Genomic DNA, 18973 nt, shown 5'->3' on the forward strand with positions numbered 1-18973 from the left:
CACCTTTTTCCCAAGGGAGGAAATAGTGTCCAGAAGTGGAATGGACTTACCCAGGATCACAAAGCTAGTATGTTTGGAAGTGTAGTTGACCTTTGAACAATGCAGGTTTGAACTGCAGGGGTCAACTTATCCTCGGATTTTCTTCAATAGCCAATACTACAATACTACACCATCTGCCTTTTTTTGACTCCACGGAATCACAGACACAGAGGAACTGCAGATGCCGAGAGCCAACTCCGTTATATGTGGACTTTTGACTGTGGAAAAGGTCATCACCCTAACCCCATGTTGTTCAAGGGTCAGCTGTACTCACACCTAGGGCTTTATTTTGTTTTACTGACCTAAGACCCTTACAGCTGACATGTATCGTCCTTCCTTCATTTGTTCAAAGACATTTCTTAAGCATCTAGTTTGTGTCAGGCACTGGAGATGCAGCAAGGAGATGGAGTTCCTGCCTCCGGGAGCTTGTAGGTTAATGAGGAAACGAGCAGGTAAACAAAGGTTATCCCAGATAGGATCAAAAGCTAGTGGTCTTCTGTTTTATGTAGCTCACATGTTTTTTAAAAAATCTGAATTATTTTGAAAATAGGAAGATTTTGCTTTAAACCCCAGCCATCTGGGTTCTCATGATAAACAGGGAGATCTGACACCGGTGTTCTCACTTTCCCTTGTAGCACTGGTGGGCTGAACAGAGCTGACTGTGGCCCCTGCTCGCCAGTCTGCCCATCTCTGCCCTCCCCTGCTTGGCACAATCCCAAAGCCAGTGCTTCAGAAGGGAGACCGTGCTCTGGGAGCGGCTTGACCGACCATCACCCAAGTTGGGCAGGAGGGAGTCAGGAAAGGCTTCTTAGAGGAGAGGGTGCTGGGCTGTGATTTTCACAGAGCATAGAAGAGAGACAGATGCTCTAGGTGGAGGGAACTGTCAGAGCTGATGGAGAGGCACGTGGTCATGGCAGGTTCGGTAGTCCATGGGGGAAAAACACCCTCAACCTGCCCTTTCTCTATGTAAAATGAAGTCCATTTTCATTGCTAGGAACAGACTCTTTTGGAAGCGATTCAGGGCATGTACCAAAGCTGCTCTTCTGCATCTCGTGTAAGGGAGGGAAGGAGAATCACAAGAGAGGTTTATAGGCAACTTTGCTCCAGTCTAGAAAAAGCCAGGCTTCCAAGTCGTAATGTTTTGGAGGCTTGGTATGATCACCTTTATCTTTTCTGAAGACAGACCACTCGAGGGACCACTTGTATGCTAGACATCGTTTTTTCTTTCATAAACTGGTGATTGCCCAAGTCTCTCATCTCTTTCTGGAACCTGTATGTGTGGCCATAGTTCAAGAAGTTTTTTTTTTTTTTTTAATTTATTCATTAGGAATAATTGCTACAATCCAGCTCTTCAAAGACTGACAATGTGTGGAGCCAGTGGGGAGAAGAAAGCACATTTCACGATGCCAAGCCTCAGAGGGTTGAGTTTCTGATGACACTGTGGTGTTAAACTGTCTTGCTCTGAGCTGCTAAAAGGCATGGGGGTGGGGAGCCCTCAGAGACCCCAGCTGTTCCTGAGGATGGGTCCCTATTTTTTTTCCCTCTCTGTGCAGCTGTGTGCAGGAGGATCTGGGTCACATGGCAGCTAATAGACTGGTCCCAGGCAACTTTTTCCTCAATAACTGTTTCCCAAGTGGCTACTCAGGGGCCTTTCAGAATTTGCAAGAACTGTCAGTTGTTATAGTAACCAGCCCCCTGCTGTCGAGTTGGCCCTGAGATGCCAGTCGACGCTCTCGGAACCAGATGAACACGTAGTCATTTAGACAAAAGTAGGGAGAGATTCACAGCTCAAGGTTGTCATTTAAACACATCTATAATACTTAAAAGACCTGACTGACTCTGTTATGAACTGTGAAGTGAATGGATACATTTTTAAACCAAGCTCACTTTTCAGGAAAGGGAAAATGTTCCCTTATAACCTTCAGTCTCTGCCACATGAGCAATGCCTTTCTTTGGATTTCTCAGAAGTGTCCTCTGCCCCAGGGCTGCTCTGGACTGTCCTGTCCGGTTCTCAGGTAGCCCCCTCGATTATTTGAGATATTAGTTTTATGGCATTTGCTTCTCAGTGAAGTGTTGTCAGTTTACAGGGTGGTAGTTTTAAGCGCCTGTGATTGTGTGTGAGGAAAAACTGCGGAGATATCCGGCTCGGCTCCAAAATTCCCGAAAGAGTGAATCTGGCAGAATTCAGAGTAGGGCTAAGGGTTGAGAAGAAGTCTAAATATTTTAGGAAGCTGCAAATTTCAAGTTCTTATGAAAATTTGCAAAAACACTCCAACACACTCGTGATTTCTTCAAATTGATGTTGGTAGCCACACTGAGTTATGTCTGTGAGGTTTTGAGGACAGTTGTTATTCCAGAATGTACTCCATAGAGGGAGACAGGAAGTTCTGAACTACAGCACCCTCCCCACTTTCCCCCCGCAACACTTTAATCATTTAAAAGTTTTGACTCATCCCAAATTTGGTTTCTGTGCCAAACACACTGACCCAATATGATGGAGTCTAATAATTATCAAAAATAAATAAAAACCTGTAGTGAGAGAGAAGAAAAATGTAATAGTTGAGAATTAGAGGATGTCCATTCCTAGAAAGCCACCAAGTAAACCAGAAGTTCACAAATGTTCTTTGGAGTCACATACCTGAATTCAAATTTCCGTGTGGGATTCAGTAGACCTTCCAAAAAAAGAACCTTCCTGTATCCAAGTTGTCTTTACCTGTCAACAGAGTTCAGAAAGCATAGGAATCCTTCCAGTGTGAAATCACATAGCCCAGTGTGACAAGAGTGCCTCTTTCAAATGCTAGAGCCAAGTCTCTGATACTCTGGTTATTTAACTTTTAAGGGAAAATTAGTATATAGTAAGAACCCACTAGCTGCTACCCCTACCCTGAGATGCCCTTGTATGAATTTCCCCCATCTGCATTATAAATGAGGAAAGCATTTGTCCAGAGATGAGAGGAATGCATGGGCAAAAGACAAAACCCCAGATTGGTCTAACCCAACTCAGAGAAATTTGTGGTACCCAATAGGTTGCTACCAAATTCCATTTATTCCAGTGGTATTTGAAGCCATCCTCTTTGCCAGGGGAGCATATCAAAAGTGGAAGGATCACAGGTCATCATTGGGTTTGTGATATCCTTACCTTCTGTTAGCACCAGGGGGGTTATGCAGGTTTCTAATATGTAAAGACAGCTTTTTAAGAGCAAAGCATCTGTTTCACATTTCTTAACCCTCAGTGTAAAAAACCTTAATAAACCCAGGCATCTGTGTGTCAGCTTCCTCTTTGGAACTTGGCCCCAGGGAGGCCTGTTGGTGGGGTATGTCTGCGTTAGGTGGTGGGGGAGGGTGTTGGTGGAACTCTTGGTGGCCAATTGAAAGTACTGTCTCTACACCTGTTCTCTTTTGTTTTTTGTCCATTTAGAGGGTGTAACAAAATAAAGTCCAAGGGCTTTCCCAGACGTTTCCGTGAAGTGCCTTCTTCTGGGGAGAGAGGAGAGAAGGGGAGCAGGTGAGGGGCAGTCAAGCTTAAGGTGGGAGGTCTCTTTGGCCGGGACTGGCTTGCCGGATTTCTGTTCTGTTGCCACGGGCATTGAAGTCCTCTAGACAGCACAGCGCTGAAACTCACCTGTCCTACCCCAGCTCCCAAAAAGTAAGACTTGCGATTACCAATGCAGCTTGCGGGTAGCTGGTAGCATTAAAGTATGTCCTGTGTGTGCTTGCTTTGCCTGATTTTGCCATTTGCGGGGAGGTTTTTATTTCTAGGATCGGGGAGTATTCTATGTTTGTGTGTCTGTATGTCTGTTGCATCCATTTTCTATCTGAGATTTCAGATACTTGCATGTTTGAGAGCTTTAAAAGAAACACTTTATGCATGCAGTTAGCCTTATGAGTGAAAAATATCTTTTAGAAACCTAAATTTATAGATGAGTTAAAGAGTAGAAAGGGAAGAGAGACATAAATGGGCACACCTTATGTGTTCTTCTGTAAGAAGGGTAAAATTTTTTAAATGAATAAAAATTTTAAATAGCTTGAATACTTGAAAAAATTATTACCCTGGAAAGATTTATAATAGACCTTTAGAAGTTAGGATTATGTAATCTTAGTCACCATACATGAGCCTTGGACAGTATTTCTGTAAGGCTTGTCTAGGCAACCTTCACAGAAGATAATAATCAATACTTTAATATTAAATGGCCAATTATGATAGTTCACTAATCAATATTTTTTGTGAGTCGTTTCATTAATTTCAATGAACCATTTTGTTGAATTGACTTAGCATTTTTACAGGGAATTTTTTGTCACCATTGGCTATGGGTAAATCAAATTATTAGATGAAATTGTAGATATCCACTCACTATAATCAGGGGTGGCTGTGAGACCTAAGAAGTTGTAGTATAAGAATTGTGGAAGATAAATGAAAAATTCTGCAATCTATCTCCTTTTAAGCTGAACGGTGCAATTTTGGCCTTGTAGGGAAAGGCAGTGACTGCTGACACTGGTAATGTAATTATTCTTTCTATGATCTCTTTTTACTTATGGAAATCTTCAATTTGGAATCCCATTTGCAAAACTCCAAGGGTAAAAACTGAAATAGAAACCCCTCTAGATAGCTTTGTCTTTAAAGATCTAATTTTAAGAGAGAGACCTTGGAGTTCTCTCTATGGCACAGTGGAAACAAATCCGACTAGGAACCATGAGGTTGCAGGTTCTGTCTCTGGCCTTACTCAGCAGGTTAAGGATCCGGCGTTGCTGTGGCTGAGGTGTAGGCCTGCAGCTGTAGCTCCAATTAGACTCCTAACCTGGGAACTTGCATATGCCTTGCGTGCAGCCCTTAAAAAAAAGAGAGAGAGACTTTGAACATCACTTAAATGCCTAACATTCATGCCCAGTCCATTATAAACGTAATGTGGCTTTTTGTGTTTCGGGGGCAGGGGGATTTTTTTGTGGGGTTTTTTTGGTTTAGGGCCACACTCATGGCATATGGAAGTTCCCAGGCTAGAGGTTGAATCAGAGCTGCAGCTGCTGGCTTATGCCACAGCCACAGCAGCGCTCACGGCAGCACTGGATCCTTTAACCCTCTGAGCGAGGCCAGGGATCACTCTCACATCGTTATGGATGCTAGTTAACCTGCTGAGCCACAACGGGATCTCTCCCATTATGTGGTTTTGACTGTAACACTCTTAAAAGCCAGCATTACCTCACGGATGGCACAAAAATAAATGCTCTTCCAGTTTCTAAGTCCAGAAATGATGCCATAGCCAGGTGGGCTGTTAGTAACTCTAATTTTTTGCTTGGCCCCAAATGTGGGAGTGGGTTCGATCTAAAATACATTTTAGATCCCGCGAGGCTATGTTTTGTTATAAAGCACTCCATCCCTCCAGTATCTTCTCTACTTCTGAGTGCCAGAAGCTGGGGGGAAGCACAGTTTTATGTAGGTCTGGAAGTTGAGAACTATCTTGGGAAACTACAAGTATTTATATTCAGTTACTTGTGAACCATATCTTTTCCTTTACTTTTTTTTTTTTTTTTTAATTGTATAGCACCTAAAAAAGACATTTTGGTTCAGGGAGTTGTGGGTTCTGACTGAAGCTCAGGGAGCTTTGTAAGTTACTCAAGGTGACCTGAGCCTCCTCAACTTAGCTAGAAAAATGGGTCTAATGATAGTTGCTTTTTGTGTGTGGTTGTTTTGAAGATTCAGTGAGGTGGTGTATGCGAAATGCTTAGTGTGTGAAGTTTGTCACCCCATTAGAAAGTGAGGAAACTGAGACTCTTGTGCTAGGGCCACCCTGCTCAGGTAGCCTAGAGGGGACTTCCCTGCTGTGGTCTAAGTCCTGAGCAGTGCTTTGTCTCCTCACTGCTCCACCCCCGACCCATCCTGTGCTGTGCTGACCAGTCCAGGATGCAAACAGAAGCCAGACAGATACCCTTTCCTCAAGTCTCTGCTCTTCCTTCTTCTGGCTGCCCTGCCATACTCTTTTCCTCCAGAGCCTGCTATTCCTCATTCCTCCTGAGGGTTCTGTGTCCTGAGGACCCTCCAGCCAGCCCACTCTCCCTTCCTCCCCCGCAACCACTCTGTCCCCATGAGCTTTCATGGAGACTGACCCAATTCCATCCTCTGCTGCTCTATAAAAAGCGTTCTAGGGAACGGGGCCCCCCTCCTCCCAGGCTGCTGTGGGAGGCTTTGCTTCCATCAACCCCTCCACCTCCCGCCTTTGCCCTTTTGTCTAACCCCACTGGTCTTAACAAGCCCCTCCCCTGGAAGGAGGGAGGGGGCTGTGCCCTCTGAGAGTTGACAGAATAGCAAAGATGACAGCCGTTAAGAAATGATTGCTGATGATCTCCCCAGAAGGAGGATGAAAAACCAATAAAAATCAGACCCAAGTATTTAATTTTTCAAAAAAGTCGTAGATTTACATTTTAAAGAGGTAATACTTGACGTGGTTCAATAATCAAAAAGTTTGAAGTTATACATACCCCTGATCTCCATCCTGTCAACCACCCACCCTACTTCCCCCACCCCCGAAAACAGATAACCATGATTACTAGTTAGTTGTCTTTTCTTAGAGATTGTTCTCTGAGTGTGTATATGCATCTGTACGTATCTCTATCACCTTGTCTCCTTTTACAGAATAGAATACCGCATACACTATCTTAAACGTTGCTTTGTTCCTATAACGTGATTTTTCTCTATGCATGTGTAGTTTTCTCATTATTTTTTTTAACAAAAAGCACAATTTTTAAAAATTAATTGTATTGTGATTTATTTAACCAGTCCCCTGTGGCTGTCATTTTGGTTGTTTTCAAGTCTTTTGTTATGACAGACAATAGTGTGTTGAATAACTTTGTGTTAATTTTGCAAGTGGATAAGTCTGTTTGTAGGATAAATTCAGGAAATTGTATCATGAGCTCCATGCACTTGTAATTTTTGTTTGTTTGTTTTTGTATTTTTAGGGCTGCATCCACAGCATGTGGAGGTTCCCAGGCTAGGGGTCCAATCGGAGCTACAGCTGCCAGCCTACGCCAGAGCCACAGCAACACCAGATCCATGCCGTGTCTGTGAACTACACCACAGCTCAAGGCAACCTCCAGATCCTTTAACACACTAAGCGAGGCCAGGGATCGAACCTGTAACTTCATGGTTCCTAGTAGGATTTGTTTCCACTGTGCCACGACAACGAGAACTCCAGTGCACTTGTAATTTTGATAGATGGTGCCATATTGCCCTTGCCACGGGGTATCAAGGTGGGTTTCTACCAGCAATGCGTGAGCATGCACGTTTCCCTACAGCTTCTCCAGTATAGTGCATTGTCAGACTTCAGCATTTTTGATACCCTCAGAGGGGAAAAGAATGGTGTCTTAATGCAGTTTTAATGCGTTTTCTATTATTATAAATAAGGTTGAACATTTTTCATATGTTGTTGCCAGTTGTATTCCTTTAACTAGAAATTGTGTATCTTTTGTTCATTCTTCCTTTGCATTGTTGGTCTTTTTCTCATCAAGAAAGAGATCTCTTGTCAGCAATATGGGTTGCAAACGTTTTCTCCCTAATCTGTGGTTTGCCTTTTGACTGTGTTTATGCTGCCTCTCTGGTGTTTATATAATCAGATTTATCCATAAATTTCTTTTTGGGCTTCTGAGTTTTGAGTTATCATTAGAAAATCTTTATTCTGAGGTTACTTTTTTTAAAGTAATTTTATGGCTTCAAATTTTAATATGAAATTCTTAAATCATTTGGAATTTTAACCTGGTTGATAGTGTGATGTCTTAATCTACTTTTTTTCCCCCAGATGGTCCCAAGTATTTAAAAAGTATGACAATCTGGGGCTGTTGAGTGAAGAGGCACATAATACCTCTCTAGATCCTTAAAATAACACTCTTACAGCAAAAGTCTGACTTAGTTCAGTCAGTATGTTAATGAAATAAGTAGTTGCCAAAGGTTTTTACCAGACCATTTTATGATACCGATACTGAATCATATGCGCAGTAAATAAAATGTGGATTTCCATTTCCTAGCTCCTGCTCTAAATGAGTTGGATCACCCTGTGCCTATAAACCTCCCCAGTCCATAGGGAACTGTGTCAGTGCCTTAAAATAGTGGCAAGATAGGGTAGAATGCTCCCAGAGTACAGAAATTGAGAACATTGCAAGCCAGGGTCCTACTAAGTGTGAGCCGACTTCAAGCCTTCTTTCTGGGGAGCAGCTGGGAGCACTGGGGCAGACTGTTCCTAACTAACTTCCTTAAAGCCAGCTGGAACGTAAAAACTGCCCTGTTCAGGTTCTTGGTCTCATCAAAATGTGGTTTATGAAATGGCCTTTTCCTCTCTCACCACCTAGAAAGTGTTACCTGTACTTGGGGGTGTCTGCAGGGCTTTCTTGGCAAACTTAAGGTGTAGCCAGGAAGTATGTTGCCTTGAGACCACCTATGTGGACATAGTTGGTTAATTCTCTCCTATCTTCCTAAGATACTAATTATAGGCAGGTTGCATCCTCCAATGAAATCCTCACTGCACAAGTCAGATTTTTTTTACTTCCAAATGTAACAAAAGTTGAATGGGACATCTCTCCTACCCATGTGAGACCCCAAATATTTTAAAACATTTTCTCCTCATTTGATACCTCTTTGCTCTGTCACACCTCACCCATCCTCAACATGATTTGCTCCCCTTTCTGTTCCCTTCCTCCTGTCACCTCTTCCTCACACCTGACAAGCCCCACCGATCCACAGTATGACAACCATCTGTCCCAGGATTTCCAGAATAGCCCTGATATGAATTATGCCATTAGTATCCCCACAAGGACATGGGTCTTTGAAAGGTCCATGTCCCTTTGATGGTTTGGAGAATATGCAAATGAGAAGCACAACTCTGAACTCTTTTTTTCTAGATGATCCCTTCCTGAAAAGATACTGTGAATATAAACTGAATTTTGCAAACAGAGTGATTTAACATGCAGTAAAAGAAACAACCGCAAGTGAGTGGTTGCATATGAAACATCTCAACTCAGAATTTACACTGGGCTCTTTTCCAAGTGGGACCCCTACATTATTTCTAGCAGATGCCCCTCTTTGAGGAAAAGCCCTTCATTGCCCATGGCCTCCTCCTTCTATTGTTGTCTTTGTCACTTCAATTTCTTGAAACATTTTGCCCTAATAAATCAATCCATGTCTTTTTAACACAGCCCTCAATCATCTTCCTTAAAGGCATGGGGATGTGTCCCCACTTTCTATTCATAAGTGGCTCTTATTCACACATGGTTTACTACAACAGCTCCATTTACAAAAGTAAATATTAACGTGATTTCTGTACTCGACAGCATGAGAATAAACGGGATTATTAGCAGGCGCGCCACTGTACATTTAAATGAGGGCAATATATAAATCAGCTAAGATGACTTAATTAATATGCAACAGCAGTGCAGCCAACTGCCCGTTCTAGCCTGCAATTAGCATTTTGAGCTGCATGCCACTGACAAACTCCTTGTCACTCCACTGTGATTATAAAACCATTGAGCTTAATTTGAAGACAGTGGCTTGGTTTCTAATCCCTGTATATCAATATTTGGTTATTTTGTAACCCCAGGTTTTTCATAGGAGTCTAGACATTGTGCTGTGACTCTGCTCTCACCTGTACCCCAACTCTCACAGCAGTGCTGAAGGCAGTGTTGCTGTAAGCCCAGGGCCCTGGATGAGGACTGAGTGACACTGCAGGCTTACCAAAGGGATGTGCGTTTTGACCTGGGTGTCTGGAGTCCTTAGAAGCAGTCCCTGTAAAGCAGGTCTGGGCACCTGCCTTTAGAGGAGCAGTGCTGGGTGGAATTCCAGATATTGCCAATATTTGGTCTTCCAGCACTTTGCTTTGGAAAAGTCTGAGTCACATAAATTATTCCCAGCTTCCTGCTGGAAGGGGAAGAAAGAGATCTAAGTAAGAAAATGGTTAGGGCATATCAGAGGTTGTCTAAGCAGATATTTGGGAAAAGACAATTAGCAGAAAGGAAAGCCTTTCTGCAAGAAGTCTGGTCACTCTGACTTAAGATGAGTCTTGGAAAGAAATGAGAAGGTGATGATGCAGAGTCTAGAGGGTTCCTGCTTACCTTTGTAGTCTGCTGCATTTTGTTTGAACAGGAAGCCTCTGTAACTTGAGTATTTATTAACAGTTAGAAAGCACTGCCAGAGCAGCTGGGAGTCTGTGTGTGTGTGTGTGTGTGTGTGTGTGTGTGTGTATGTTTCATTAGTCAAGAGGGCCAATTAAACGCACCGGCGTCCTGTGCTGGCAGCGTGTGTATTTCCGTGGGGAGCTCCAGGGATTGGCATTGATGGCTTACTGGTCTCGTTCAATATCTACTGCATCCTGATTAGAAGATGTACTTTGACATGGGCTGTGCTTTCTCAAGTATAGAATTTTTTTTTTTTTATTTTTGAAGACGTCTCTCTTCAAAATATATGCCTTGTTCAAAACAATGGAAAGTTATTTTTAGGAGTTCCTGTTGTGGTTCAGTGATAACAAACCCAACTAGTATCCATGAGAATGTGAGTTCAATCCCTGGCCTTGTTAAGGATCCAGTGTTGCCATGAGCAGCGGTGTAGGTTGCAGATGCAGCTTGGATCCTGCATTGGTGTGGCTGTGATGTAGGCCGGCAGCTGCAGCTCCCATTTGACCCCTGGCCTGGAAACTTTCATATGCCACATGTGCAGCCCTAAAAAGGCAAAAAAGAAGAAAAGAAAGAAAGAAATGTTGTTTTTAGAAATTTTCATCTGAGACCTATTGTTAATGACTGTAAACCTAGAGTGTCCGCAGGTTTTTAGATCCCAGGCTGATCTGTACATGCACAGTCCTGCCACAAGGCTTTCCGACACTGGATGAGTCTGGACCACAGGTTGTAGGTGTGGTCTTGAGCTGCCAGCGAGGATCCTCTTGAGTCTGATGGGCTACTGGAGAAGATATGGCACACTATCTTCTTAACTTCCAGTCAAGCCTTTCTTAGAAATCTTGAAATATATGGGCCCACTTTGGTTTTCTTTTTCTTTCTTTCTTTCTTTTCTTTTTTTTTTTTTTTAATAGCGGAATCCCCTGGTGGCTCAGTGGGTTAAGGATCAAATGGCTGTGGCTCGGGTTGCTCAGCATGCTGCAGGCCAGGGATCAAACCCACAACCTTATGGTTCCTAGTTGGATTCGTTAACCACTGAGCCATGACAGGAACTCCCCACTTTGGTTTTCTAAACGGGGATGAATGAATGGAGCATGATACAGAAAGCTTGTTTCCATTCTGCTGCTTAGAACTTTCCATAAGATGCACCTAGTTGAGCACCTTTGGTCAAGAACCGGAAGCATTTGCCTTGCCTTGCCTTGAGGGGCTGTGTTGGGTGAAACGTGCATATCTTTAAACAGCAGGTTCATTCAGTGTGAGAGACGCTTACTCTGTGAGAGATGCAGGGAAAGTGGGATCCATAGACTCCTTTTTTCTTTTCATTCTGGCCCAGATCCCTGCCGAGGTGCACCTGTCTGGGAGCATTCTGTGAATGTAACTCACTCGTGGTATTTTCTTCACAGGGGTGGGTTTTTGAAAGTCATCTAACTCAGTGGTTTTCAAATTTGTTCAAGGGACAGGACACTGGGAATTCAGGATTTTAGAACATCAACTTAATATTGAACTTAGAATCAACAACTTCAGTTTCATAGAAAGTAAAATTTATTTTGCTGGGAGACAAGTAAAGCAGGCCACAGAGGTGGCTTAAAAAGAAGATTTAGGGTAAAACACTTTCATTTGAGAAATCTGAGTTTTGCCTGTGCTTTGAGAAAAAGCTTACTTGATATAGTGCAGAACACTTGGCTCCAACTTAGAGAATTACGTCCTATTTTAGAGAACTTAGATTCTAACAGAAACAAAGCAGAAGGCCTTCCTGTTTCTATTCAAGTATGTGCAATACAGCTTTTCTTTCTGTTTTTGAAATGAGTATGTTAACGTCCTTGATTTTTTTTTTTTTTTCTTTTTCTTTGTAGGGCCTCATCTGCAGCATATGGAAGTTCCCAGGCTGGGGTCAAATCAGAGCCGCAGCCGCCGGCCTATACCACAGCCACAGCAACACTGAATCTGAGCAGCATCTGTGACCTACACTGCAGCTTGTAGCAATGCCAGATCCTTAATTCACTGAGCAAGGCCAGGGATCAAACCCGCATCCTTATGGATACTAGTAGGGTTCTTAACCTGCTGAGCCACAATGGGAACTTCCATCCTTGGGTTCTTAAAACTATTTTTTATCTCACAGGGGACACTTTAAATTCTAGAGTCTTCCATGGGCATTTTTAAGGTGCCTTCTATTGAAGATTGTTTTATTTCCTTAGAGCTTTCTTAGAGTACTGGACACTCTCGGGAACCCTTTTTCTCTTATAGTGTTCCTTTACCAGAGACAGTTACATCAGAGTCTGTGGGGATGTTTTTCCAGTACACACAGGCCTGTGCTCCACCCTGGGCCCACTTAGCTGGAATCACTAGGAGTAGGGCTTATCCAGCAGAGTATTTTAAAAGCTATTGGGTTTTAAATACCAAATAGATGCATGCTTCTGGTTGATAACCACCACTTAATTGAAACTTCAGTGGGTGTGTGTGTTTGTGTGAGAGAGAGAGAGAGAGAGAGAGAGAGAGAGGAGCTGACTGACTGACTCTAGGACCCTCCAAAACTAACGTGAACCTAAATTCCTAAATTGGAAAAACTCAAGAGTATCAGGAAAATACATGCTGAAAGGTAGATGAGGGGAAGTAAAAGATAAACAAATGTGGATCATTACTAAGCCAGTCAGGGTCAAAAAAAAAAAAAAAAAAAAGCTCTGTTTGCAGCTCCTTAACAGGGACATGTAGTGCGGGGGTTGCTATTGGGCAGCGAAAGAGGAAAGAAGGAAAGGGGAGGGGTGAAAACAAAATCTGTGGCGAGGATTCATTGGACTATAAATTTACAAGTTAAACTTGTAAATGTGTTTTTTTTATTCCAAACATATCTACTTTGGTGTTTTCCCTTTTTAAAGCACTGGCATAAACAAATGCTCACTGTGAAGAAATAATTTTAGAAAATGGCTCTTGATGATCATAGAATCTGTTTCATTCAAGGAGGGATTTTAGAGTCAGCAACCTGAAAGAAAAATCAGACCTAAATAGGACATTGAAATTGCACGCTCGGTGACACACTTGGGCATTTTCAGAAATTTTATCTCCATTTTCCTGAGCTCAGAATTAGAGACAATACTGCCTCTTCAAAATACATCACAACTGAGACATTTAGAAACATTAACACTTGGATTTTCTTTTCCTCTCCTCCAAAATCACTGCCTTTACTTTTTTCTTCCTGAAAACTACTGAAGGTCAAAAAAAAAAAAAAAAAAAAAAAAAAAACCAAGGCAAAAAACAAACAAAAAAACTCTCATGAGACTTCTCTGAAATGATAAGTTGAATAAAATGCCATGTGATATTGACTGTGAACCAGCTACTTTTCTTAGCTATTAAAACCCACAATGTAGAATTTATACCTACAGAGGAGGGTTTGTCCTCTGTGGTCAGTGGTAGGGAAAAGTGGACCACAACCTAGGACTGGACCCAAAGTAGACCCCCAATCAGTAGTTATTCTAGAATAGTAATAGAATAATAAATGAAGTATTTAACAATGTGGTGCATCCATGAAGGGGAAGGTTAAGCAAACATTACTTTGAGGATGTCAGTTCATATTTCTTATCAAGCAGATATGTATAGTATGATCTCATTTTGTTGCAAACAAAACTATCTGCCTGTGTGTATTTGGGTGAGATTAGCAGAGTAGCCCCTGATGGATCTCCTCGCCCCCTTCTTGCTGCTCTGTACACCATTCATCCCAGAGCAGCGAAAATGAGCACTTCAAAGGAGATGAGTCAGACCATTCCAGTCCGTGGATGGCTCTTGAGTTTGCTCCCAGACACCAGTGAAATCTGTAGCTTTAGATTTGGCATGACCTGCCCCTTGCCCACTTCTCTGGGTCCACGTCTTTCCTGGCTCTGAAGTCCAGCTTCCTTTCAGTTCTTACAGTATGTGAGCTTGTTCTGTTAAGGCTCTTTAAGCAGATCCTGGATCTGCCTAGAATATCGCCCCTACACCCTCCCATGGCTGGTCCTCCTCCTGCAGCTCTCAGTTCCGATGCCGCCTCCTCAGCAAGGTCCCTTCATTCACCTCTCCCATCACTTATCACCACCTTACCCTGTTTTAGTTTCTTTATTACTGGTGACTATTTGAAATTATTTGTTTACTTCTTTTTTTATTTTTTTTAAGTTATTTTTTCCACTGTACAGCATGGAGACCAAGTTACACTTACATATATACATTTTTTTCCTCCCTTTGTTCTGTTGCAATATAAGTATCTAGACATAATTCTCAATGCTACACAGCAGGGTCTCATTGTAAATCCATTCCAAGAGCAATAGTTTGCATCCAATAACCCCATGCTCCCGATCCCTCCCACTCCCTCTCTCTCCCTCCGGGCAACCACAAGTCTATTCTCCAAGTCCATGATTTTCTTTTCTGTGGAAATGTTCATTTGTGCTGTATATTAGATTCCAGTTATAAGTGATATAATATGGTATTTGTCTTTCTCTTTCTGACTTATTTCACTCAGTATGAGAGTCTCTAGTTCCATCCATGTTGCTGTAAATGGCATTATGTCGTTCTTTTTTATGGCTGAGTAGTATTCCATTGTGCATATATATACTACATCTTCCTAATTCAATCATCTGTCGATGGACATTTGTGTTGTTTCCATGTCTTGGCTATTGTGAATAGTGTAGCAGTGAACATGCGGGTGCATGTGTCTTTTTCAGGGCAAGTTTTGTCCCTGGGATATATGTCCAAGAGTGGGATGGCTGGGTCATATGGTAGTTCTATGTATAGATTTCTAAGGTATCTCCAAACTGTTCTCCATAGTGGCTATACCAGCTTACATTCCCACCAGCAGTACAGGAGGGTTCCCTTTTCTCCACAACCCCTCCAGCACTTGTTATTTGTGGACTTATTAATTATGGCCATTTTGACTGGTGTGAGGTGGTATCTCATGGTAGTTTTGATTTGCATTTCTATTATAATCAGAGATGTTGAGATTTTATCCATGTGCTTGATGGCTATCTGTATATCTTCCTTGAAGAACAGTCTATTCAGGTCTTTTGCCCATTTTTCCATTGGGTGATTGGCTTTTTTGCTGTTGAGTTGTATAAGTTGCTTGTATATTCTAGAGATTAAGCCCTTGTCTGTTGCATTGTTTGAAACTATTTTCTCATTCTTTAAGTTGTCTTTTTGGTTTCTTTTTGGTTTCCTTTGCTGCGCAAAAGCTTTTCAGTTTGATTAGGTCCCATTGGTTTATTTTTGCTTATTTCTATTGCCTTGGGAGACAGAGCAGGAGGCATAACTCTCCCAGACTTCAAGCACTATTACAAAGCCACAGTCATCAAAACAGTATGGTGCTGGTATCAAAACAGACAGACAGACCAATGGAACAGAATAGAGAACCCAGAAATAAGCCCTGACACCTATGGTCAATTAATCTTTGACAAAGGAGGCAAGAGCATAATATGGGAAAAAGAAAGTCTATTCAGCAAGCATTGCTGGGAAACCTGGACAGCTGCATGCAAAGCAATGAAATTAGAACACACCCTCACACCATGCACAAAAATAAACTCAAAATGGCTGAAAGACTTAAATATAAGACAAGACACCATCAAACTCCTGGAAGAGAACATAGGCAAAACACTCTCTGACATCAACATCATGAATATTTTCTCAGGTCAGTCTCCCAAGGCAACAGAAATAAGAGCAAAAATAAACCAATGTTTACTTCTTGTTGTGGATTTCCCTAAGAGAACAGAAGTGCCATGAGGTCAGGGATCCTGTCTGTTTTGCTTATTGTTCTGCTCCCAGCCCCTCACTGTCGATGATCAAGGAGAAATCAATAAATGAGGAAAAGTGTGGAAGCATATATATACCACAGAATGTCACAAAATATCACTCAAATGCTTAACCAGGCTGAAGGAAATGTTGTTAAGGTGTCCAAGAAGTTCAGAGAATGTGTTATCTGCATGTTCCTTGGGGTGCAGTGGGTACACAAGAAATGTTGGCTGGATCCATTGAAACTTTATTCTAAGGGAAGACATGTCCCCCAAAGCTCTGTAGTTGGGTGCCCACCTGAGTCCTCATGGAGCAGGGGGAAGCCCATATAACCTGCATCAAAATGCAGAAGTAAGGAGCTGTCTGTCCCTGGGTTTCTGACCTTCATCCCAGTGCTGTGCTCTTCTCTGGCAATCACACAGTTCTTTGGCTCCAGGGAAAATCCATTATAAATAGCAGCACATGGGGCACTAGAGTGGGATTTGCTTCAATACACACTGCTTTTTTCAAAAAAGAGATTGTAGAGCCTCTCGCTTCACATGTAACTGAGAGTCTAGGCAAACTCTCTGTCCTTATCCAGAGAACCTACTGTGTCATTAATCCTTCATAAGTCACTTGACATTAACAGTAACTTGGCAAATGCTGATTCTTCTTACTAATGCTTTATCTTTTAGACATTTAATAAGTAATTATCATCTTAAAATAGAATAGTTATTTCTTTGTTGTTGTGGGGTGTCTTTTTTTTTGCACTTCCCTCCACCCTTCCTCATTAATGTCTGTCCTGGTAAATCATGTGCTGTTCGATCCAGTGTTACTTAGCACTTCTTTGGGCTGCTAAATACTTCAGCGGTCTAACATCTTAACAAAAGTCGATTTCCCTCAGCTGTGATGCTGGGTGGTGTAGGTTCTGGTGAGTCTGTGAGGTCCGTATCCTATGTGTTTTAACTCTAAGGTTACATGCTGGAGAGTTGTGCACATTGAGGGCAGGAGTGTGGGGAGGAATCCAAGAGTAGAAAACTTGACGACTAGTATAGAAACAGAAATTTTTACCTCACACAATAAAATCATGTCCTTTTTTTTTTTTCTTTTTTTTTTTCACATGGATGTGCATCATTTCACATGCACTGGAAGATCCTGTTAGCACCAGTGCCCTAAAATACATTGTGCATTTCATATCCACATAGCATAGGTCAGACTGACTGACGGGCTGCTCCTTCCAAATTTAGGGATAGGCAGCCAGACGATGAGTGATGGAACTTATTCTATTATTCATACTATAAGTGACAGGCAATTCATAGGAAAAAAATCATTGTTCAGTGCATTGCACGAGCAATCCCATGAGACGTGTGCCAGGAAGGGGAGTGATTTATGTTCAGGACCCCCTAACGGGAGGAAACAGCTATCCAGACTGCTTCTTAGAGAGAGCCTGAACGTCCAATTGGTCCGAGCTGCTTTCCACCTGCAAGGAAAACTCTACACAGTGACGTGAGATCATTTCCAATTGCGTGTATAACAGGTGCATATAAACCTAAGGGGGAATAATCTCTAGAACCTAGAGGTCTCCATTCCTACTGAGATCTCTTGTGCTCTCTGGAGTTCCCTGATTTTTCCACACATCCCCCCAACCCCTGCCAACCCCCTTTTGTTTGGTGTCATAGAAACACAGTGCACCCAACAGAATCACCCCACAGCACCTTCCTTTAGATGAGCAAAGACAACTCCAAAGAAAAGTTGGCTTACTCCAGTGGTAGGAATCTGGCCTCCCGAGAAAGTGAAGCTATAATGTTTGTATGTGGGGCTCCGTGAGATGTCACGGGCTTGGGATGGGTCCCGGGGACACTCAGCACCAGAAGGATGCCGCCTGCTCGGCTAAAAGACCCAGCAGCGGAGCCAGCTATTGTGAAGCCCCTCTGCCAGATGAACACGGACCCTCCTCTGGTCACAATAGCCATTCACGCTGAGCAGCCTCATTAAATATTCAGCCTGTGCATCCGGCAGCTCATTAGGGCCGCGATGAGCAGTGACGCGGCTGCGGGAAAGCTGAGGGCCGCCGGCAGCTGTAGGCAGAGGCTGAGTGAGCTGCCGATGGCTTTTTCCTTCACCGCCTGCCCTGTGATGACCAGTGTTTGCTCCCTGCTTTGTCTGAAGTCCAGGTAAAAACAAAACAGAACCCCGGGACAAGCAGATGACACTCGAGGGCTTTAGGTCCTTACCTCTGGTCTCGTCCAGCCAGGGCCTGGGACATTGAGTGCTTGCCCCCTGGAAGCCCTCTGACCTCCTTCAGGAGCTGTCTGGGGCTCTGGGGGCCTTCACCGAGCACCAACAATGTGCTGCTATTGTGGGCTCAGGCCATCTGATGACTGCATTTGGGAGAGTTCGCGCTGGGTTCTGAACTTGGTGCTGAAGGCTTAGAAGAGTACATTTTTCCTCTGGAACAGGGCGAATTTAGGAATCTCATGGGCTAATCCTCACGCTTTGTGTGGCAAGTTTCCTCAGTCCATGCCAACTTTTCATGTGTCTGAGTGGTTCATTACCAAGCTTCTCCCTTTTTACTCTCAGGATGGGTATGGTGGACTGAACAATGGATATTCTTCAGCTATTTGGGGATCTTTCAGGAGGCTGGATACTGTCCTTCTTGTATCTTGTTACTTTCCCAGGGCTCTGTACTCAGGGCTGTGTGAAATATAAAGCTGGGAGAATCTGTGAAAGAAGGATTGGGAGATGATGAACTCAAAGTGTATTTCTCTTCTCTCATCGTTTGCATGTTTTTCTCTTTTCTGCACAGAAAATGTTTTCAGACAGCTCATTTCTATGTGGAAGATAGCAGTTCACCTCGGGTGGTCCCCAATGAAAGTATTCCTATCATTCCTATTCCGGGTAAGTAAGACACAACTCCTGTTTCCAGTGGGCTAATTGTTTTTCTCTTTTGTTCTCCATGTTATGTGACAGTCATGACAAAATACTACTTTTCTAGCCTTTTAAAGCTTGCCTAATATAAGCCTTCATGAAGGGTAATTTAATGAGATCGTCATTCTGATAGGCAATTGTGCTT

At 42.8% G+C, this 18973-nt stretch overlaps 1 protein-coding gene across 9 annotated transcripts in view; it reads left to right on the top strand.

The window, feature by feature from the left end:
- Positions 1-18973, top strand: part of PTPRG (protein tyrosine phosphatase, receptor type G) — a 737058-nt gene that overhangs the window by 653934 nt on the left and 64151 nt on the right. For 7 of the 9 annotated variants that reach the window (XM_021070772.1, XM_021070771.1, XM_021070768.1 and 4 more), the window contains 2 exons: positions 3458-3544; positions 18707-18798. In XM_021070772.1, the coding sequence (XP_020926431.1) occupies positions 3458-3544; positions 18707-18798 (179 nt within the window). The remainder of the gene's footprint in view (positions 1-3457; positions 3545-18706; positions 18799-18973) is intronic. The other 2 variants (XM_021070773.1, XM_021070769.1) reach the window with 1 other exon arrangement.

Source organism: Sus scrofa, chromosome 13 (genome assembly GCF_000003025.6).
Source record: "Sus scrofa isolate TJ Tabasco breed Duroc chromosome 13, Sscrofa11.1, whole genome shotgun sequence".
Taxonomy (NCBI): domain Eukaryota; kingdom Metazoa; phylum Chordata; class Mammalia; order Artiodactyla; family Suidae; genus Sus; species Sus scrofa.